The sequence below is a fragment of the Rhipicephalus microplus genome, chromosome 1 (assembly GCF_043290135.1).
Source record: "Rhipicephalus microplus isolate Deutch F79 chromosome 1, USDA_Rmic, whole genome shotgun sequence".
NCBI classification, from domain to species: Eukaryota; Metazoa; Arthropoda; class Arachnida; order Ixodida; family Ixodidae; genus Rhipicephalus; species Rhipicephalus microplus.
In genome coordinates, this window is record NC_134700.1 from 137678267 (window position 1) to 137700837 (window position 22571).

Below are 22571 nucleotides of genomic sequence, written 5' to 3' on the forward strand. Positions count from 1 at the left end.
TTAACAAAGCCAGCAGCTGCGTAGGTTCGCGTGCTACCTTATGGACGCGTATAGTGGTCCCCTGGCTGACTATAATCGGTAAGAGTTATGGCATAACGGGTATACTTAGCACTTGTACTTGCAGCATGCTTTCTAGAATAATTAGGAATGGTCAATGGCACCCGCAGAGACGCTTTCTTTCTAGAGTCATGCTTGACGCATCAACCGATAACCGAAAAAGTGGTGCGCACGGGGCCTCGTTACGCCTTCCCACTCTACTCTTCAAGGCGAAGCTCAAGCGTTCTCGAAATTCGCTTTGTTGCTGTTGTTAACGCGACACGGCTTGTTAAACTGTTTTGAAAATCTGCTTAGCATTTCCAGAAATTTGAAAATGCTTCCATGTTTTCGTCGATCCTATGCTAATTCTCTCCGTGTTATGTGCATTGACGAAGATAATAACGAAAATCGGGGAACTCTACAGCTTCGCCTTTAAGAGTTTAATGCGATAGCGATATTCTGTTTTTACTGCGTACTTCAAACACCTAATGTGTGAAATCTTTTCGAACTTGCTATGCTCCCACTACGTTGCTTTAAGGGGGCAGCAGCGCGCGTGCCCTTCGTAGTGGGTGACTGGCTCTAAACTATAAAATCATCATTATAATACCATCTTCTGACGTCCGCTGGCAATGTACGCTTGTGCCAGACATTTACGGCGATAGTTTATGTTGTATTGCGAAGCATGTATACAGGACGCGTGTGTTTGTAAGGCATGAAAGTTACTTTCAGTGCATTTCCAAGCAAAGGAAGTTATTTGTATTAACTATCATGTAAGAGAGAGAAGAAAAAGCAGAAGCAATTGGCTGTGTGTTAAAACACCCGCTTGCCACCCAAACGACCCGGGCTCGATTCCTGCTCATACCCTTAGTTTTTACTATTTATTTTACTTGCAATTTTCTCAATCTTTCGGACACGCAAAGGTTATTATTTTTCACTCACAACCACTGATGGCGACGCCGACATCGACGCCGACGCCGGAATTTCTGCCAAACAAGCTCTTCAACGCTACGACATTAATAGTATGTGAGAGATCGAAGTTCATTTTTTCATCAGGAACAGGTCGTCGGGCACGTCACAGTTGGTTGATTCAGGCTGTCGTTTCAACGAATGATGCAACAGGAAACCCTGGGCAGCCTGTTGTTTTTGTTTTGTTTTGTTTTGTTTTTCACTGCGAACTTAGACAAGGCACCGGTTTAAATACTGGTACGGTTTTCGATGGAAAATGAGCAAGGCATGAATATTCCCGTTCGCGATGAGCATGCCATGATTCATGCAATGAAAGAAGATAGAGCAGTGATGCTGCCCTTATCAATCGCAGGGGTTTGCCGCCTGTTTGTTTGCGTAACTGGGAGTATAATCGACAGCATCCACGCAAATTTATTATTAATGACTACGATAGTGAGAGAAGCGCATAGGATTATGAAGCGACGTCTTGATAAAGTGTTAATATCTAGTGTGCGTCGAGATTGTGTTGTCATTGGGGGTGTCATAGTGACTGAAATGCGCATTACAGATGCCAAGTGAAGTAGATAGGCGCGAGGTTTTTCTTGGTCAATGCTTCAAAATAATGTGCGGGTTGTGTTAATGTGTTGTGTTACTGCTGCACACACGTATATGGGTAACAATCTGTTGCGTGTTTGGGCATTCATTGAAGTAATGCTGTTCGTTCGTGCAAAGCGCACCACATGTACACCTGTGCGATGTAGTTAATTTAGAGCGATGACAATACAACTGAAAGTGTCCGTGACCAGACAAGAAATGTGTTAGGCTTTTAGGAGCGAGAAAGCACTGTGGAGTTTTCTACCTGACTTGGAATCCAATAAAATAATGTCGTCTCAAGTCCCTCAGTCTACACACGTATAAGTCCTCGTCAAGCATTATCCTCTGCACTTGCGGCGAGCCCTACTCCCGAACATGTTCGCGCCGTTTCAATATTCTCGAACCAAAAAAAAAACTGTAACTACATTTGTCTCGCATGAGACCCACTTGCTTGGAGTTTGTGCACTTGTACCACGGTGTCCACTTCACTCGAGAGCTTAAGTCCGGGTTTGCTCCCGTCATTGAATACCGAGAGCGGTGAACTCAGCCGGAAACCAAGAGGAGCTCCGCGCGCATTCTCGCTTATTGAAAACGTGGCCACCCTCAGTCGTAACGTGGACAAGAAACACTCTGCGCCGTCTGGACGTATATCATGAAACTGAGGTGCCTGTAACAAGATTAGTCTTGACGCCTTGGCTACTTGAAAGGGCTCTACGAAATAGACTCTCTCGTGAGTGAAAACATTCAGTCAACTCAGAGGAAACAGCATTCACCGATTTGTTTTGCTGATGTCTCGCTTTTTACGTCAGGGCTTATCACATTTCTGTTTGCTCAATTTTTCAGGCGAGAAATTCCTTTCCTCGGTCTACGTCTGCCTTTACACCATAACGAAGTTCACCATTTCCGTTGAGCGAGCTTCAATGAGCAAAGCACCTCAATAAAGCTATATAACCCAGGTCTAATGCACTGTAATGTAGTGCAACATTGGCGCAATTCATGCTCACAAAATTTTGAGCGTACTTTCTTCACTTTTTACATCAACCTTCGATAGAATCTTTTTCTGTGTTTCTTATTTCTATATATGGCTTAGAAGACATTCAAAAGCTTGTTTGCTATATTTTTTAAGGACATTCATACAAAGGAGTGAGTGCGAAGATATCTCAAAAACGTCTTAGTGCTATTATGTGTTACTCTAATGACAGCATAAATTTATTTATTTATTTATTTATTTATTTACTTGATTCCAATACTGCTACTTTCTGCTGAGAGAATAGCTGATACATGGGCAACAAGTGGGGTCCCAATGACTTACAAATAAATACGCAACTTTCAAAGCAAAGATAAACAGAGCAATTTTAGACGCTGGAAAGAACAAGAACACCGCAACACATTGGGTGGATACGCAATAGATTGATTGATTGATTGATTGATTGATTGGTTGATTGATTGATTGATTGGTTGGTTGATTGATTGATTGATTGATTGATATGTGGGGTTTAACGTCCCAAAACCACCATATGACTATGAGAGACGCCGTAGTGGAGGGCTCCGGAAATTTCGACCACCTGAGGTTCTTTAACGTGCACCCAAATCTGAGCACACAGGCCTACAACATTTCCGCCTCCATCGGAAATGCAGCCGCCGCCGTCGGGATTCGATCCCGCGACGTGCGGGTCAGCAGCCGAGTACCTTAGCCACTAGACCATCGCGGCGGGGCGATATGCAATAGATGTCGACTTCGCAAGCCTAAATGTAGCACTGAACAATTGCTATCATTGTATACACATTAAAAAAATGTGCTTCCTTATGAAATTTATTTTTATATATTTTATACTAATATTAATAATAAGGCAATAATAATCAGCAGCTTCAATAAACATTTGAAGCAAATTTCACGTATTATAACTTTCACGTAATTTCACGCGAATAACTGATCGAATGAATTTTCTACTAAATGTTGATTGCGGACCCATTGCAACTTTATACTACAAGATTACAACTGGAGCCGATAAAAAAGAACCACCAGGCCAGCGTGAAACGCGCAGCGCCGACACAGTGAACGCTAGAAGAGCGGCATTTCAGAGCCTTTTCTATATACTCTTTGGGTAACTGCTGCAGGCACTCTTTCTGGGTATCTAATGCTCCATAAATCATAATATTTGTGTAGTAAGGAGGTGTTCAGTGTGCTATCCTACGTTCTTCAGAGAAGCGTGGTACTCACTACATATTTGCAAAGAATTTCGGATATATTTATTGCAAGAGCGTTCACAAAGACACTCTCGTTGGATTTTTGCCGTCGCCGTCATGCACCGGTTATGTATATGTACTTATATATGTCAAAGAAAACATAAAGAATAGTAAAACACTGTAAAAAACTTCTGAAGCAACAAACCGGGAATTCTAATCAACGCTTGCAGCCCGCTGTGTTAACTAACACAACCATGTGCCTTGACTGTGCCAGTGAAATAATGGTGAGCTATTCAAATTCATCACTTCCTGCTCGTGGTACGCAGATCTCGAAACAGCTTAAGCGTATTTTCTATCACGAACGCCTTTACGTGTTCTTTCGAAAATTGCGAACTGCCCTTGAGACGTAAAAGAAAGAGTGGCCCCCTTCTGTCTTCTGTACCACTCATTAGGCAGAAGAGAAAAAAAAATTAGCAGCGTACCTACGTGCTTTGCTGACAAAGGTCGTCGAAAGACGATACTTCTGTCTGGAAAAACAGAACAAAATGTTTATTTGACGTTTTGTAAGAGAACCTCTGTTAGTAGAGAGAGTAAAACGTTTATTAGGCCATATGTTCCGCGTGAAAAGATCGGTGAGTGGTGTCCTTAGTCCGTCATTCCATTCACGAAGGCCTCGTTTCTTGCAGGTTTCATGAGGACCTCATGAATCTTCGGATCCGAGCTGGACGGGGCTGCCTCCCACCCTTTAATGTTGTGTTGTGTGAGATACGAAGGCGTGAGATTTGTGAGATATGAACGCCTTCTGGCAGTAATTTTAAGAAACGAAAGGTTTGTCTAGAACGCAAAGTCATTCGGAAATGACAGCACCATTTCGTTTAAGTAAAGCGTAGGAAACGCCCGCTATCTATCTATCTATCTATCTATCTATCTATCTATCTATCTATCTATCTATCTATCTAGCCGCCTAGGACTGTCAACTCTCCTGCCTGTTTCGATAATCGTATCTATACGAATCTTGGTATGGCATAACATGACTGTATGGAGAACCTATTTGACAAGTTATAAGATGAAAATCATGACATGTATGCAATGATTTACGTTTCATTGTCCTGCTGCTCTTGCGGTGGTTTCGCTCATATGGCATGTTGCAAAACTTGTATGGTATCACGTGATTGCATGGCGAACACAAGCGACACACCCTAACATGAACATAGTGACATGCGAGTCGTTTAACAACATGACTACATGCCAACTTCATGATGCACTCGCGGGCGTTTCGCTAGCGTCACATATACAAAATTTGGTGTTACGGTACGTGAATGTATGACGAATGTATATGACTGGTGCGCACATGATAATCATGAGATGCGTTTCATGTGACAACATGACAACATGCCACGCTCACTATGCGCTGGAGGCCGTTTCGCTAGCTTCCATTATACCAAGTTTGGTATGACGGAACGTGAATGGATGACGAAGGTATGATACTGGTGCAAACATGAGATGCGTGTCATGTACCAACATGACTACATGATGCGCCCATGATGCGCTCGCGGCCGTTTCGCTAGCTTCACATGTACCAAACTCAGTATTACGCGATGCGAACGGACGACATAGGTAAATGACATATCCAAACATGATAATCACGACATGCGTGTCATGTCACAACATGACCACATGTCACTCTGATGATGCGCTCGCGGCCGCTTAGCTAGTGTCACATATACGAAATTTCGTATTACGGTACGTGAATGGATCACGAAGGTATGTAACTGGTGCAAACATGGTAAGCATGAGATGTGTGTCATTTAACAAGATGATTACATGCCACTGTCATGTTGCGCTGGCGGCAGTTTCGTTAGCTTCATTTATACCAAGTTTGGTATCACGGTACGTGAATGGATGACGAAAGTGTGTGGCTGGTGCAAACATAATAATAATGAGACGTGTGTCATGTAAAGCGTGACTACATGCCACGCTCATTATGCGCTGGTAGCCGTTTCATTAGCTTCACTTATAACAAACTTGGTATTACGGGACTTGAACGTATTACGAAGGTATCATACTGGTGCACACGTGATAAATATGAGGATCTGTCATGTAACAACATGACTACATGCTGCGCTAATGATGCGCTCTCGGCCGTTTCTCTAGCTTCCCATGTACCAAAGTCGGTATTACGCCACGCGAACGGACGACATATCTATATGACACATCCAAACATGATAACCACGACATGCATGTCGTGTAACATGACTACATGCCACACTCATGATGCGCTCGCGGCCGTTTCGCTTGCTTCACCTATGCCAAATTCGTTATTACGTGACGTCAATGGCTGACAAAGGTAGGTGACTGCTGTGAACATGATAATCATGAGATGCGTGTCATGTGAGAACGTGACTACATGCCACAGTCAAGGCGCCAATACATTCCGACGTGATGCGGAGCGCATGCTCGCCGGCGTTCATTTTGTCGTGTCACGCCGGCGTGGCCACGCCAGATGCCGATCCTGCCATATATTCGTAGGTGCGCGCCGCGCTGCGTTGCTTTGACGCATGCACGTTTCAGCGAGCCCGGCGTCCCTCCGTCACGAAAAGAATGAGACGCAGTGTTGTCTGGGTAACGCATCGGCGCGAAATGCAGCATGTCGCATTTCGCGCCGGTTACCGTCGGGCCGTGCCGACGGACGCTGGTCACGCCTGTCGCGCCTGGCGTCAGACTATAAAGTGCTCGCGTTTCGCTAACGTAGCGTCGCTGTGCCCAGCGTGTGGGCACGTCAACGCTACATTAGAGTATATTGGGCCCTTCATGATGTGCTGGCGGCCGTTTTGCTAGCTCCACATATACCAAATTAGGTATCACGTGACGTGAATAGATGACGAAGGTAAACGGCACATCTAAACATGATAATCCTGACATGCCTGACATGTAAGAATATTACAACATACCCCGCTCATAGCGTGCTCATGGCCGTTTCGCTAGCTCCACATATTCTAAATTTGGTATCACGTGACGTGAATAGCTGAAGAACGTAAACGACACATCTAAACATGATGATCATTACATGGAAGTCATGTACGGCATCATTTACCTCCACCTACTGACATGGCACTGATTTTATAGTGACATATCAACATTTATCATTCGTGCTTCGCATATCATCGGTTCCCACTATACGTGGGATCTGCCAATTTTTTTTTCATAAAGGTTTAAGTATCATTGACGCGTGAACAGGCTTTAAATAGTTCTGTCCCTTTGCTGACCGCACCAATGAGGCCAGCTTCCGAAGTTCTGCCTTTTCACAGAATTGTAACAAAGGCTTCACGAAGCCTCAGAAAAGACTGCAATTTAATGAAGGCTTCTGTTGGCAGTGACCTAGCCGCACTCAGCTCCTTATGTGGTTGACATGCTATATTTGATCAATGAAAAATACATAGGCGCTATGATAACCAACGAGAACGTGAAATATACAATACCCATTGAATCGACAAGAAAACATTATACGTGCCTCTGATAGCACTGCTCACTAATAAAATTTCATATCTATTACGTGCCTGGAAGTGTTTCCTTTTTTCAATAAGCTACACAAAATTGTTACTCATATCCTGTAACTGTTGCCCCCTCGTCCACATATTTTCATGACCCGCCATACGCGTATTCCATCGTACAGAATAACTCTTTTGTTATTAGTCAGCGCTTGGTGTGTCTTTTCTTTAAGACTATAGTTTGTCTTAAGGTAATCTTGAGCCCAGAAACTTTGGTCCTTTTGTGCGTCTGTCTCCACGTATGTATGTATGTATGTATGTATGTATGTATGTATGTATGTATGTATGTATGTATGTATGTATGTATGTATGTATGTATGTATGTATGTATGTATGTATGTATGTATGTATGTATGTATGTATGTATGTATGTATGTATGTATGTATGTATGAATTGTCACATGATATCATAATATCCAGCCCTTTGACCAATGTTTAGGCACGATTTCAACGCCCTAATGTATTGAACTGCTGGCTGTGTTCATACTTATGAATATTGTCGACCAAAAAAGCGTTTTGCCGACGATAATGTGCTGCCACCTAGCAGTGTCCCTGGGTTCTGCACAAGCTCATGTTTCCCGATGGGCTGCCAGATGGTGACCTTATCCCACGAAGCGCCTGTTCTATTTTATTATAGACAGCCAGACGTGTCTGATTCAACATAGAAAGTGTGCTGTCTCAGGCAACAACTCAGGCTTCATCAGTCCTGGCGTCAAGGATGACGCCAGGACTGATGAAGTACGGCTGGCAGAAGACTATCGGCTTTTACCAACATTTGCAGTGACGCTCTTAGATACTGGTTATTAAGATTGATTGATTGATTGATTGATTGATTGATTGATTGATTGATTGATTGATTGATTGATTGATTGATTGATTGATTGATTGATTGATTGATGTGTAAGGTTTAACGTCCCAAAACCAACACATGATTATGAGTGACGCCGCAGTGGAGGGCTCCGGAAACTTCGACCACTTGGGGTTCTTTAACGTGCACCCGAATCTGAGCACATGGGCCTCAGCCTTTTCGCCTCCATCGAAAATGCAGACTACGCGCACTGGTGATTATGGTGATGACTCTATCGTGGCTCATACGCACTTAAGGAATTGTGCAATACGCGGCCAAAAGTTTGTCCTTTGGTTCGCGCTGCATTATTTTTGGCTAGAAACAACCTCTTTCACCTAGCTAAGTCCTGTAATCAACCAAATTAGTCTTCGCAATCGGCCAGTTTAATTATTTCAAGGTTTGTGCAACTTAGTGCAAGCCTATTTCTTCCCTCTCTTTCTCTACCTTCATTTCTTGCTGGCTTATTTGTCTTACTTCTTTTTCATTATTCGTTTCATTATTCGCATTGCGCAATGCTTGCTCCTAATTGTTCTTTCCTCCATGACAGGAATCCGACCTTCAATGCACTTCCTTTGCCGTGCAACACTTCTGTTGTTACAGGCAACAGCGATGGTGGTGCGTTCATATCCAGGCCACTATGGAACGGGGCAAGGTAAAATGACAAACCACCCCGATAAAAGAGTAGATTGTCGTTACAGAAACAGCCCATGATGGAGACAGCATCAATAATTTCAAAACGACACACACATTTGAGGTACACATATCTGTACGTTTTTCAGCGCCTGGTATTTCACTCACGATCATCAAATCGATGAGTTTGTGGTGACCACTCCACACAGACCTGTGCAGCCTCCGTCTCAACACTGATAAGCCCTGCGAGACACGGCCGCTTGCTGCAACACGCATCCGACAAAAGACAGAGCCACCGCAGTTTCACCAGAGGCTTACGTCACCACTGGTGGCTATATAGCCGAACCTACCAAGCTAGGTTTCACGTTTGTTTATCTAAGATTTCAAGCACAGTGGTGGCAGACTTGCCCAACTGCTGCCACGTTAATAAACGAGCGTTACGTTTTATGTTGTGATCTGTCCTTCATCGACCCGATATCCCACAAGTTCTCAGAGCTTCACTTAAAGCGCAACGTGAGCAAGCGGGGCTTCGTATAGTCTTCTGTGCACCAAAAAAAAATTTGAGTAGTTCCACTATGTGAAGGAGGATGACGAACGAAGCTGTGTAGAAGATGATAGAGCCGAGATTAGAAGTGGATTACGGGTACAGAAAGTATAGGCTATTTTTATTATTTAACTGGTAACATAACAGAGCACTCGCTTAAATCACTCGTATGCTATAAGAGAAGGTGCTATGCGAATTTAATTTTACCAATGTGATGATCACATTAACTGCACTCTATTTAGAGAAGCACGTTGACTCCCTCGGGGAGTCGGGCACTGATTTTTTTTTTTGAAAAACTTGTGTCTCACTACTCATATATAGAGGATAAACGTGCCTTTCAAGTGGAAGCCCATGCATATGAATTTCCCCTGCTTAAAATAAGATTAAGAAATTGGCAGAGTCCACGTGCAATGGGAATCGATTATATGCGAAGCACAGTTGAGAAATGTTGATATGTCACTTTAAAATCAGCACAATGATACTAGGTGGTGGTAATTGATGCCGTAAATGACTTCCGTGTCATGATTATCATGTTTGGATGTGTCATTTACCTTCGTTTTCTATTTACGTCACGTGTTGTCAAATATAGTGTATGTGGAGCTAGCGAAACGGCTGCGAGCACGCTATTAGCGTGGTTTGTTGTCATGTTCTTACATGACACGGGTGTCATGATTATCATGTTTGCACCAGTCATATATTTTGTCATCTATTGACGTCACGTAACACTATGATTGATTGATTTATTGATATGAGGGGTTTAACGTCCCGAAACCACCATTTGATTATGAGAGACGCCGTAGTGGAGGGCTCGGGAAATTTCGACCACCTGGGGTTCTTTAACGTGCACCCAAATCTGAGCACACGGGCCTGCAACATTTCCGCCTCCATCGGAAATGCAGCCGCCACAGCCGGGATTTGAACCCGCGACCTGCGGGTCAGCAGCCGAGTACCTTAGCCACTAGACCACCGCAGCGGGGCGTCACGTAACACAAATTTGGTATATGTGGAGCTAGCAAAACGGCCACGAGAGCATCATGAAAGGCCCAATATACTCTGATATTGCGTTGACGCGTGCCCCGCTGGGCACAGCGATGTTACGTTAGCAAAACGCAAGCACTATATAGTCTGACGGCAGGCACGACCAGCGTCCGTCGGCGCGGCATCACGACAACCGAAGCAAAATGCGACATGCTGCATTTTGCCATTTCGCACCGATTCGTTACTCAGACAACAATGCATCTTCCTCTTTTCATGACAGAAGGACGCTGCATGCACTGAAACGCGCATGCGTCAAAGCAACGCACCGCGGCGCACGCCTGCGAGTATATGGCAGGCCCGGTGCCTGGCGTGGCAACGGCGGCGTGACGCGATGTAATGAACACCAGCGAGCACGCGCACCACGTCACCTCGAAATGTATTGGCGCCTTGACTGTGACATGTAGTCATGTTCTCACATGACACGAATCTCATGATTATTATGTTTGCACCAGTCACAAACCTTCATCATTCATTGGCGTCCCGTAAAACCAAATTTGGCATATGTGAAGCTAGCGAAACGGCCACGAGCACATCATCAGTGTGGCATGTAGTCATGTTGTTACAGGACACGCATGTCGTGATTATCATGTTTGGATGTGTCATTTACCTATGTCGTCCGTTCGCGTCACATATTACCGTGTTTAGTACATGTGAAGCTAGCAAAACGGCCGCGGGCGCATCATGAGCGTGGCATGTAGTCATGTTGTTACATGACTCGCATCTCATGTTTATCATGTTTGCACTAGTATCATACCTTCGTCAACCATTCACGTCCCATAATACCAAATTTCGTATAAGGAAAGCTAGCGAAACGGCCGCCAGCGCATCGTGAGCGTCGCATAAAGTGATATCGTTACATGACACGCTTCTCATGATTATCATGTTCGCACTAGTCACATACCTTCGTCATCCATTCACGTACTGTAATACCAAATTCGTTATATGTGACGCTCGAAAAACGGCCACGAGCGCATCATGACCATGGCACGTAGCCATGTTGTTACATCACTCGCATTTCATAATTTTCATGTTGGGGTCTGTCGCTTTTGTCCGCCATGCAGTCATGCCATACCATACCAGTTTTGCGACATGCCATGGGAACAAAACCACCACAAGAGCTGCAGGATCATGAAATGCAAATCATGACATTCATGACATACATGTCATCATTTTCATGTTATGACTAGTTAAATATGTTCTTCATACAGTCATAATATGCCATACCAAGTTTGGTATCGATACCATAATCGAAACGGCCAGGAGATCTAAAGTCGTAGGCGGCCAGAATAGATAGATAGATAGATAGATAGATAGATAGATAGATAGATAGATAGATAGATAGATAGATAGATAGATAGATAGATAGATAGATAGATAGATAGATAGATAGATAGATAGATAGATAGATAGATAGATAGATAGATAGATAGATAGATAGACAGACAGACAGATAGATAGATAGATAGATAGATAGATAGATAGATAGATAGATAGATAGATAGATAGATAGATAGATAGATAGATAGATAGATAGATAGATAGATAGATAGATAGATAGATAGATAGATAGATAGATAGATAGATAGATAGATAGATAGATAGATAGATAAGATAGATAGATAGATAGATAGATAGATAGATAGATAGATAGATAGATAGATAGATAGATAGATAGATAGATAGATAGATAGATAGATAGATAGATAGATAGATAGATAGATAGATAGATAGATAGATAGATAGATAGATAGATAGATAGATAGATAGATAGATAGATAGATAGATAGATAGATAGATAGATAGATAGATAGATAGATAGATACGCTCAAAGTCGCTGAAGTTCGCTAAGAAAAGCATCGCATTTAAAATTCTATGAGTGTATGCTCCTGAAAATTACACCACCTCCCCTAAGGGCGCCAGGGGGTGATGCAGAGCACGCGGTTGTGCAGTGCTAGCAGTCGGTTTTTGAATCAAGAAACTCGCTAGCAGACGCTGCCTGCGTTGGCTTTGAGAGACGTCGGGGGAGAGGAGTGAGAGGGATGGGACGCGCGTCAACGCCGAATAAATCGCGCGCATGCAGAGTGAGGGAGGTGGTAGGATAGAAGTGGTAACGCGCAGCTGTTGGAAAGAGAGAAAAAGGAGAGTCGCGGAGGCATAGTGCGAATGCCAACGCCGGACGCTGGTTGCCGGACGTGCCCACGTGCTAGAGATTCTCGCATCCAAAACGCCCCGCTCAGCAGCGTGCATCTCTTTGCCGCGACATGCCTCGTCTTGATTGTGTGCTGTATACATTAGAGAGAGAGAGAGAAATAATTTTATTGGGTTGAAAAAAAGAAGGGGTTTAGCAGCTAGATGGGTGGGGCCCCATGTCCAAGGCTCCGCTGGCTTGCGCCGCCTGCCGGACGTTGTCCAGGAGTGCTAGTTGCACCTACAGAGCTTCACGTTTTGCCCATGATATTGAGAAGCGAGTTTAGTAGCCTGCGTCTTTTTGTCGCGTTATTCCTTTGGTGACATTTTGGTGGACTAGTGGTGTGTAGTGGCTTTCGGCTAATTTTTGACGCACATACTAATTGGACCAGTGGTGAGTTGTAGGACTACCCACGTTTCTGCGACACGTACAGTCTCGCTCAATACGAGTTACAATACGCTGGCTGTGTATAAATTGACCTCAACCCTAACCAATGACACTGACAAACGCTAAATTTGTTCCGATAGCACCACTAATTTAGAGTGTTTATTTCAACAATTTTTGTTATATGGGCGTCACTTTGCAGCGTATGCGCCATATTGACTACAGACAGCATGTTGCAACTCATACAAATCACGAGTGTACCCGCGCTAGGGGTCTTTTGTTCACTGGGTTACAGAGTTCGCGAAGTCACGACTAGCCTCGTTACATGCATCTCCACTGCAGAAACTCGTGCCTCCATCTGTTCCCCTTCAAACATTGCCTTTACTCATTGTAACTTCCTTTGAGTGGAACACTGCATATACACCCACTGCACCAAATAAGCTGTGTATTTTGAACGCTTAGGCTTTCTCTATATCTTCTCGCGTTACTTTCGCTTCCTCTAAGTTGCCAGCTTACCACAGTACAAATAACGACAAACCATCCGCCTTACCTCCCCGCTTTCGCGTACATGATTTGACACTCTCTAGTTCTTCATTCTCTACCCTACATTGATAATATTCCGTAATTCAATTTTATTACCTGTTTGCTTAAACCTAATTTATTACAGTGCGATAATGCAACGTCTAGAATCGAAATAACATAAATTACTCTTTGCTGCTATTCTGCATATGGTACACTTTTATCACTTCATTTCTGTGCCGGCGAGACACGCGTGAGAAAATGGCAATAGTTCACAGCCTCTTTGTATTGTAAAATAATAAAAACTTAATATATTAGGCGAAATGTCTGAAATAAACGTACTGCGGGACTAAAAGGTTCCGGAAACAAATAAAGGTGAGCTGAGACAGTCGTGCGGGAATTCTCGTTCCTCTCCCACGTACCCGAAGCACGTAGACCCGGTGCGGGCCAGAAGCTTCCTGCCGTATCTCGACGCCTGCTGCGGTGTCTGGAAGACAATTCCTTTCTTGCCGTCCTCGCCGAAACCGCAGGCGTAGCTGCAGTACCGGCGCCGCGACACCTTCCAGGGTGATGGATTCCAAGAAAGACACAGCTTTGAAAGACGCGAGACGCTCATGAACTCGGACTTGACCGTGACCCTCTGGACTCTGTTCGGGTCGCATGACTGTGAAGCGTTTGCCAGCATGACGGATACGGCCGTAGTCGGAAGAAACAGGTGGCAGATTGAATGGCCGGAGGGCGTCCTCATGGAGTTTTCGTCACCCATCACCCGGGACGGTGTAGGCCATTCGCTGACGTTGCCGAGCACTGACGTGGTCGGGTATAGCAGCAGTGACGCCTTCGAACCCAGAACCTTGTCAAGAGTGCGCAACCTCACCGCGTACCGCTTGGGCTGCTCGTGCGCTGCGGCGTATGGAACGAAGAACCCCAAGGTGCAGTTGGCCTTCCGCAGCGCTATTGCAATGTGCTTTACTGCGCGGAGGAAACCGTGAACGACGATACTGCATTCCCTAGACTCCTTCCACCATAGTCGAAGACCAGCGTAGTGGTCGGACCGGGCCAGAAAAGCAGCGTTGCGGACGAAGTCGTCCCTGACCCATTGGTCTCCCGACGCCAGGAGTCTCTGGAAGGCCGATTCCTGTTCGCGGACTGCCATGAGTATCTCGGGAGACCGACCACTGGTGACGTCGCGACGTGCCAAAGCTAGATCGTGGGGAAGAGACGTTAATTTCGACGCGTGCGTTCGGGACGCCTCAGACCGAAAAGTCATGTTCCTTTCCAAGATGTAGCAACATTTAATCAGCAGACCACAGTGCTGCGCACCCGGAGGCATCTGTTTTTGGTTCACAGTTTCGTAAGTGTCGATGGACCTGTCGCGATCTGTGTAGAGACAGATGGTGCCAGAATGTTCGGTAATGTCACGTCGTCGACTTGTTGCCTGCTTCGGTGGATTTTCGGTGGTGTCGGTATCGTTCGAGTCATAGTCATCTGCCCCTCTCGCAGCTGTATGAATATAAAGGGAATTGTGTAATGGTAAATTAAGACTAGTGAGTAATAAAAAGGAGAAGCGAGATTATAGAATTATTAAATGTCAAAGACTGAACACTAGCTGAAACATTTTTTGCACTCCGACAATGCACGATTGGTTTAAGGCAGTGGTCAAAACGATTGTATTTGGATATGACGAAGACCTTCTTCGAGCCGAAATAACAAAAATATTAGGCAAAATTTTCATCGTATTGTCATCAACAGTTCACTATATATTGTTATGCCTGCGAGTCCACAGCGAACGTCCATGCCTCTGAAAAAGGCAATCTCTGTCAAGGCCAGCACGCGAACCCGCCTGACGCGATCAACAACTCAACGGCGTCATCACGCGACGGTGCCTTTCTGCCGCGCACGCACAGTGAGTCACCTCAGCCAGCGAGCCGGCACCTTCCTGTCTGGCGAGTCTGACGCAATGCGTGGCGATGTCACTAGTCCTTGGGTGCAGCCACGTGCAGCGCAGCGGCTCCAGATTTGATGAGAATGACACGGCCCAGCGGCGACCCCATTGGAGGATTCTGACCTCACGACCAGCGGCGCTTCTGGTTGGACATTTGGTTGCTCAAAGAATCCTACCGGTGCATATAAAAAAAAGCCCTGCGGCGCGTCGCGAGCAGTTGATTTATGTGTTAGAGAGGAGAGCTCGGCTCTTCGGGTCTCTAAGCTGTCAGCCCCAGTGCCGAATTTGTAACGCCTCTGTATATATGCTGTACATAAACCTTGTTTAACTCACCGTCGTCTCGTACACTCGTCTATCAGCTCTGCGCAGAAGCAGTCGCGAGCTGAGAAACCTACGCTACCAAACGGCTGGTGACCTTCCCGGTGGAGTTCGAAGCAGTGGCGCCTTCGGGACCGTGTTGGCGTCGCCGTCTTTCGTAACAATATGCTGTTATAAGAATCTCTAACTACACTACAATATTTTTGGCAATGTGCACTCATACTTCACAATACTTCCACCAAGAAATTGAAAAATCACTCGTTCACCTTCAGTTATAACGTCACGTTTGCTGAAACCCATAAACTTAGAATTTGCCACACGTGTAATTAAACCTAGCCGCTTGAAGTAAATCCAACGCTCCTTGTCCGGCATCCCTTGACGGCACATACTAGTTTCTTATAAATACAATAGAAGCAACTCTGGCGCTAGTGTCTATGGGAGCTGCAACGTAAGGGGCTTCAGCGTGCGTGAGAGTGGTGGGTAGTACACAAATCAGTCTTATCTTCAATCTTTTTATTACTGTTTGCCTTGAATGCTTTGTCACGAGATGCAGTTCCGCAAACGTTTACCAGTTGCGCTTCACCACCGTCACATTATCAGCCTCACCGATTTGAATCTGCTCACAAAGAGCATAACGGTGCATTCTTTTATTAGAAACAAAACCAAAACAGAACAATAAACAACGCCACAAGTGGGTTCGAAGCCCGCAAGCACAAAAAGTAGGCAAATTTGTGTAGGCATCCATCATTCTCATGGTGACTGAACGACCGCAGCGCCTGAGTCTTCTCTAGTTAATTTAGGGCAACTCTATGCCATAAATCGTGGTTTACACGCATTAAACACAAATTAAACTTGGCGTAGAATGAATTTTAGAACGCTCCCTGTATAATATTGACTAATTCGATCATAGGTATGACATGAATTGTTTCACTATACTTTACGACTTACCACGTCGTCGTTGCTGTTTTTCTTTCTTTTACTTGGCCTTGAATTGAAGAGCTTTTAGGCGCAAATTTTGTGGGCTACAAAGCATGTTAATTTTGGCTGACATTGAGTGCATCAATAAGTGTGGCATTGAGAGCGCTCGTACTTAAAGGGAGTCGATGGTGCGGCATTCAGCCTTTCTCCAGAAAGCAAAATGTGACCTTGCGTAACGCGGGGATGTGCTGTCTACGGGAAAGAGTTATGAGCCACGGATAATGAAACGCACAATATCCGGGAATCTGGCATAGAAAATTGGTGCACATCAAAATAAGTGTTTTATTTATGCCAAAATGTTTCTTTAGGTGGCGCTGCAACTTTCTTTAAAATAATCGTCGAGTGTTTTCACTAAAGGAGTTTATTGCACCAGGAATCAACCACCTAAACAAATTTCGGGATTCACCCCAGTACGAGCGGAGTTACAGAGATCTACCGTACGTTTTAATTGCTTTCTGCCTTCTCTCACGCCAACAATCACGCACGTGGGGCACGTGGCGGCCTCCCACGACGGGCTCGGTAACTTTGATGCGCACGATGCTCAAAGCAGCCACATTTTGTGAACCTAACACGGTAATCTGCGTATGTAACACCATTTCTACAGAAAGAGGCAGGCATCCGTCCCACCCCTCCCCTGTGCGCATGCCTATACCAGCAGTGTAACTCACCCTCGGTGCTGCGTTGGCTATGCTGGTATACCAATACGATCGAGACGGGGCCGCCATTGCGCCCTTTCCTGTCTGTATACCTGTCCACAAGTCGAGCGTTAATTTCTTCCACGCGCACGCAATGGCTTCACTTTTCCTTACGCTTGAACTTTTTACCAACCTTCGCTTTCGCCTGGGTCGCTTTGACCTTTGGTGAACGCAATGACCTCCGCCCGAGCTGCGCTGGCCGCGGTGCCGAGCCCCTCGTTGGCGCTGATGGAGTCGGCACCGCGATACTGCAAGCCGCGTCGTTCAAGCAGGTACCCCCACAGCCACACGATGAACACCGCGATCACGAGGAGCACCAGGACGGCCAGCATGGCTAGTATCCACATTGTCCAGTAGTATTCGGGCCGCTGCGTCCCTTCGGCCACCGGAACAACGTCGGCCTCTGGGACGACGTCGGCGCTCGGCACTTCGTCCGTCCACGTGATGCGACGCTTTCTCCGCCGCCTGCCACGGCTACCGAGTCGCCGAGCATTTAAACATTATTATAAGAACCGCATAGGTCGTAGAGTACAAATGACGACACAGCAGTACCCTCTGTCTATAATGCATATTATTTGAAGAAACGCCGGATATGACGGTGATCTTAGTTGGCGTTTACTTTTAAAACATGGCGGCAACCAGTGCCAATCTACGTTCAGTCACATGACGCAAAATAAAAAAAATCACTCTTTCCGCAGAGCCAGGGTGTACCTGCCTTTCAGCAGTGTTAAACTTGAGTCCGCAGCTGTTCCCCTATTAAGCTGAATATCTTTTTTTTTAAGCTTATACGTTTTATGGGTCAAGAATAAATCAAGGTTCGGCCATACCTGGCGATGCATTGTCAGACTGTCATTGACATCAGCACAAACGATGCAAAAGAAAACAAGTTAATAAAGCATTCTCAAAAGTTATAGGGTGCAAACTGAATGCTTGCGTACAGCCGCCCTTGCAAAAGTCACATAACCTTACTGCAACATGAAGCTATCTATGACGTCACCTTGTGGAGTGACCATGACGTCACAAATCAGCAGAATGTATTCTTATATATTAATAATTATTTACTCATACTGTTGATTTGTCGGCTGTTGCAGGGTGGGTCAAAAGCAGATCTTCTGTATTACACTACATATAAAAACCGCACTTAGGCACACATTTTAAGAATAAAATACTGCATCTATAAATGTTCGAACCAAAACAGAAATTAAAAAATCAAAATAAACGTTAAGCCTACCTAAAAAAACACTGTGCTTATAGAACGCGTAAGGTATGCAATATCCGAAATGTAATGTTAACCAGCGGCGCTACAAATCACAACCGATCATTATCATAAGCAGACACACAGCCGTACATAAGCGAAATATTTTGTATATACATTAATCAACTATTACAAAATTAGCAATGCAATCTTAACGAACTGTGTCAAAGAAGACCACAAAATAGAGAACATACGTGCGTTATATGTCATCCAAGATTCTTTCAAACTCATGTGCACTGGTTTTGTTTTTATATCGTCATTGTGGCCTCATTAAAACGTATAATTACGCCATTGCACTAAATATTGCTTGGGTAAAGACAAGGAAAGCTGTTAAAAACGTGAAAACCATATTGGGCGCAGAATGCTTTACACGCTCCGCATCCTTGACTCAGTGCAAAATCACCTAAGCGCCTCAGGAAAGGACGAGGGGCGGAGGGGTGTCAATACAACACGCAAATGTGAAAAACAAAAGTAAGTAGATGGTATTCGCCATCCAATGGTCTTAGCAATACGGATTAAAGGTCATGTGGTTATTCTGCCACTGTTATTTGTAGGCATATCGGTAACTACTGTACCTTTTGTTGTACCCAATATGTTGTGCTTGGGTACAACCTGTTTGCTATGCTTGGGTACAATGGCTTGGGTACGAAAGAATTTGTTGAGATTATTACGTTTTTCACCTAAATATAGTGAGTGGAAACGCATACCTGCGTGGCAAAAGCTTCACCTCACCAAAGTGCGCCATATCAGAAAAGAAAATAAACGCGCAATCCAAATTTTACACACATTGGGGACGGTTTACTGCTTTCCCACAGTAATTTACGCGGTTTAACAAGTGCCGTGATTGTTACTTCTTCGTGTCTGAACAGCGCACTCCTATCGCGAATGTGACAGCCGCTCCAAGCGAAATCACGTTTGAGCCCTCGGTAACATCTGCGCACACTTATGGTAAAAACACAAGAGGTACCGAACTCCCCATCACGAGATAAGCGCCCGAATAACCACGCCCTGGAAAAGGCTGCTCGCGTCGCCACGTGCATAGGCGACGACCTTCAAAGGGAACCCTTCGCGCCATTTCACTAGTAACGACAAAAACACGCTGAAGTTACCCAGCTCCAACTACTGCTAGCAGTAAAGAGTTTATATAAATAGCCCGGTGATAGTAAGGTGAAGAACATACGTTTTCTGGCGGCCTAGTCGATTCACACCTCTCGATGCCGGTTGAGGCGTCGTAAGTTCGAGTGTCTGCGACGGAACTTTCTTTCCCAGAACTATTAGGTTGTAATTACCGGGCGCACAAACGTCACTGCACTCGTTGCAAGTCTCCGTTCGCGAAAAGGGTGCACTCTTCAGTCACAGCGAAGTAAAGTTGGCATTCATCTGTAACTGTGAGTACGCTTCTTGTGTAATTTGCACGTGTGAAACACGAGGCATGTTTAGATCTACTTGCCATTCTTCGCGTGACCTTCCGATTTGTTGCTATCGCGTTGATTGCTTCGCCTTTGTGGCAAAGCTGTGACTTTTAAAGACAATAGTCTTTCTTGGGGACCTTCGAAGGAAAAATTTTGGTCTGTCTGTCTGTACTTTGTCTGTTTGCCCACACTAACGATACCTCAAACGGCACCAAATGGCGAACCCCATGCGCAGCGCCCAACAATATTGCTCAAGCTGTAGCATTCATAGTTGGGTGATTGTAGATTAAAAAGCAATTATTGCGCATATCTGAGGCACCATAACACTTCGATGTTTTGTATGTCTGCCTTTATACTAGAAGAGGCACACACAAGTAACTCTAAAGACTGTAGCGTTTATCGCGCTGCATTGACAGTGCCACGCGATGCTCAAAGAGGTGTTTCCAACGCTTTTCTACGACGACAAGGTGGTGGCACCGGCCCGTCGCTTTGCGTTTTACACCTTATCACCTCCGAGACAGGCGCGCATCTTTCTCCGCGGGCGCGCACACCTTCGTTTTCGAAGATGACTCCCAGATGGCGCTCGTGTCTAACGCGCCTCGATGCGCTCGTTCGCCTCCGCTACATGCTCGAGGCACTCTAATGCAGTGCCTCCAGAATACCATTCACCAATTTTCTTGTGCAGAACATCAAATAAACGTTTTGTTCACTCTCTTCTGACGCAAGATTATCGTGTTTCAGCGATATTTGCAGTGTAACATGCAGATTCGGGGCCATTTTTTTTTCTTCTAAATTCGTCATATCTGTGACGGAAGTACGTTAGTAGAGCCATGTCGGACCCGGCATAAAAAGCTATCGTGTTAAAAAAACATGTTTCACGATGGATGTTGAAAATTTAGAGACTTTTAAGCTTCACCTTTAGGAGTTGAACATGAGCCACATTTTGCCCCTGTAGCGTACTTCAACCACTTCGCGGGTACTTTTATTGAATGATCTTACTTGAGAAGTTTGAATTCTGTATTACTACATAATCGATAAAGCTCAAAGTGGCTTGTGTCCCTGAAGCTTTCACATATGGCCGCATTCTGCGTAATAGGTAGTATGCTTTATACCACGAACAATTCTCTGCGTGATTATTTTTTGAACTTGCTATGCAACCACTACGTACTTTCAGATATTATGCCCAGCAATGTCTCAGCCTTTTTCTTTATAAGTGCGTGGCTTTAAACCACAAAGTCGTCATGATAATTACATGTTCTGACACCTGATGGCAATGTAGGCTTGCACCACGCGACATTACGGAGATATTACATATTCTATTATGAAGCCTGTATACAGGACGCATGCGTTTGGTAAAGCAAAAAGTTACATTCAAGTCGTTTTCAAGTATATGAAAGTATTTCAACTGTATTAGCAAGCAGACGCGTGGCTGTGAGGTAAAACATTTGCCTGACATGCGAATGGCCTCGACGGCATTCTCACTCAGACCCTGAATTTTTTATTCTTTATTTTATCTGTAAGCACCTCCATTTTCAACCATGAACAATGACCCTTTTTCAGTTATGAACAAGATGATGATTTTGCGGTGACAACCAACGACGTTCACGCCGGTGCTACCGCCAGCGCTGACGCCGCATTTTGGGTGACACGAGCTCTTTAACGCTATCACGTTAAAAGGAAAATTAGGCGAAGACATGCTTACCGCTACATCCTATATTAGGTACACCGCTATACGGTAAGTGAAAATTGACTGTATACAGCTCTTCTCATCAGTCTCTCTAGAGCCATCGTTGACAAAAATCTGCATGAACGTGACCTTAAACATTAAGGATCGATGGGACAGGTACCGCTGAATTAAAAAGTCTGAAGGAGGCTTAGTATTCCCCTTAACTTGAATAGGGGGGAGGACGGGTGACTACCCTCTCCCCGTTCCTCGTACACGCGCCGAGTACATTTTGTCGTAATACGTTTCGTGGAAAGCGAAAGCATATCATACCCTGCCTGGAGGAGAATCGGGGCGGACGCTGGGTCGCGCTCGTCGAGCCCTTCCTGATCGAACTCGACGGTGTACTGCGCGTCGTCATTGGCGCCCGCGTAGAAGAAGCTGTGGTAGCGAGGGTCCCAATACACGTCAACCGGGCTCCACTCGCGCGCCGCTGCAGCGGCTTCCATTTCGGCGCATAGCTGGGGTCGCCTATGTCTCAGGGGCAGCGGGTTGCCTCGGCCGTACATTGTTCTTCTTGTTCCCCATCGATGGTTTATACCCACTAAAGGGCATTGGGATGCCTTCTAGAGTGATTATTATTACCTTCTTCAGCACAGGCGTGTCTACAGGAAAGGGCAAAGAGAGCTCTTGTCTTCCCCCCTCAACCACTTTCCTCGACAGACGTCAGTGTTAATTGATCAGTGCGAAACAGGCAAATAATTATTTTACTTAAACAGAAAGATTACGCAGATATGTAGTTATGAAAACAACATTATTTTAAAGAAACGTGTAACAAATTACCG

The 22571-nt window shown here is 45.0% G+C and overlaps 1 protein-coding gene across 1 annotated transcript; it reads right to left on the minus strand.

The window, feature by feature from the left end:
• Window positions 1-13809: 13809 nt before the first annotated feature.
• On the minus strand, window positions 13810-22295 carry LOC142765751 (uncharacterized). The gene is made up of 3 exons (XM_075867310.1): window positions 22060-22295; window positions 17530-17870; window positions 13810-14963 (listed from the first exon to the last, which is right to left on the minus strand). The coding sequence occupies exons 1-3, from the start codon at window positions 22293-22295 to the stop codon at window positions 13810-13812; spliced, it is 1731 nt and encodes a 576-aa protein (XP_075723425.1).
• Window positions 22296-22571: the final 276 nt, after the last annotated feature.

Coding starts and splice junctions, on each gene's coding strand:
- LOC142765751 (XM_075867310.1), bottom strand. CDS start 22,295: ATGTACGGCCGAGGCAACCCGCTGCCCCTGAGACATAGGCGACCCCAG. Junction 17,871..22,059: donor CCGATTCTCCTCCAGGCAGG/GTATGATATGCT, acceptor GCGACTCGGTAG/CCGTGGCAGGCGGCGGAGAA. Junction 14,964..17,529: donor CGACCCAGGCGAAAGCGAAG/GTTGGTAAAAAG, acceptor ATATTCATACAG/CTGCGAGAGGGGCAGATGAC.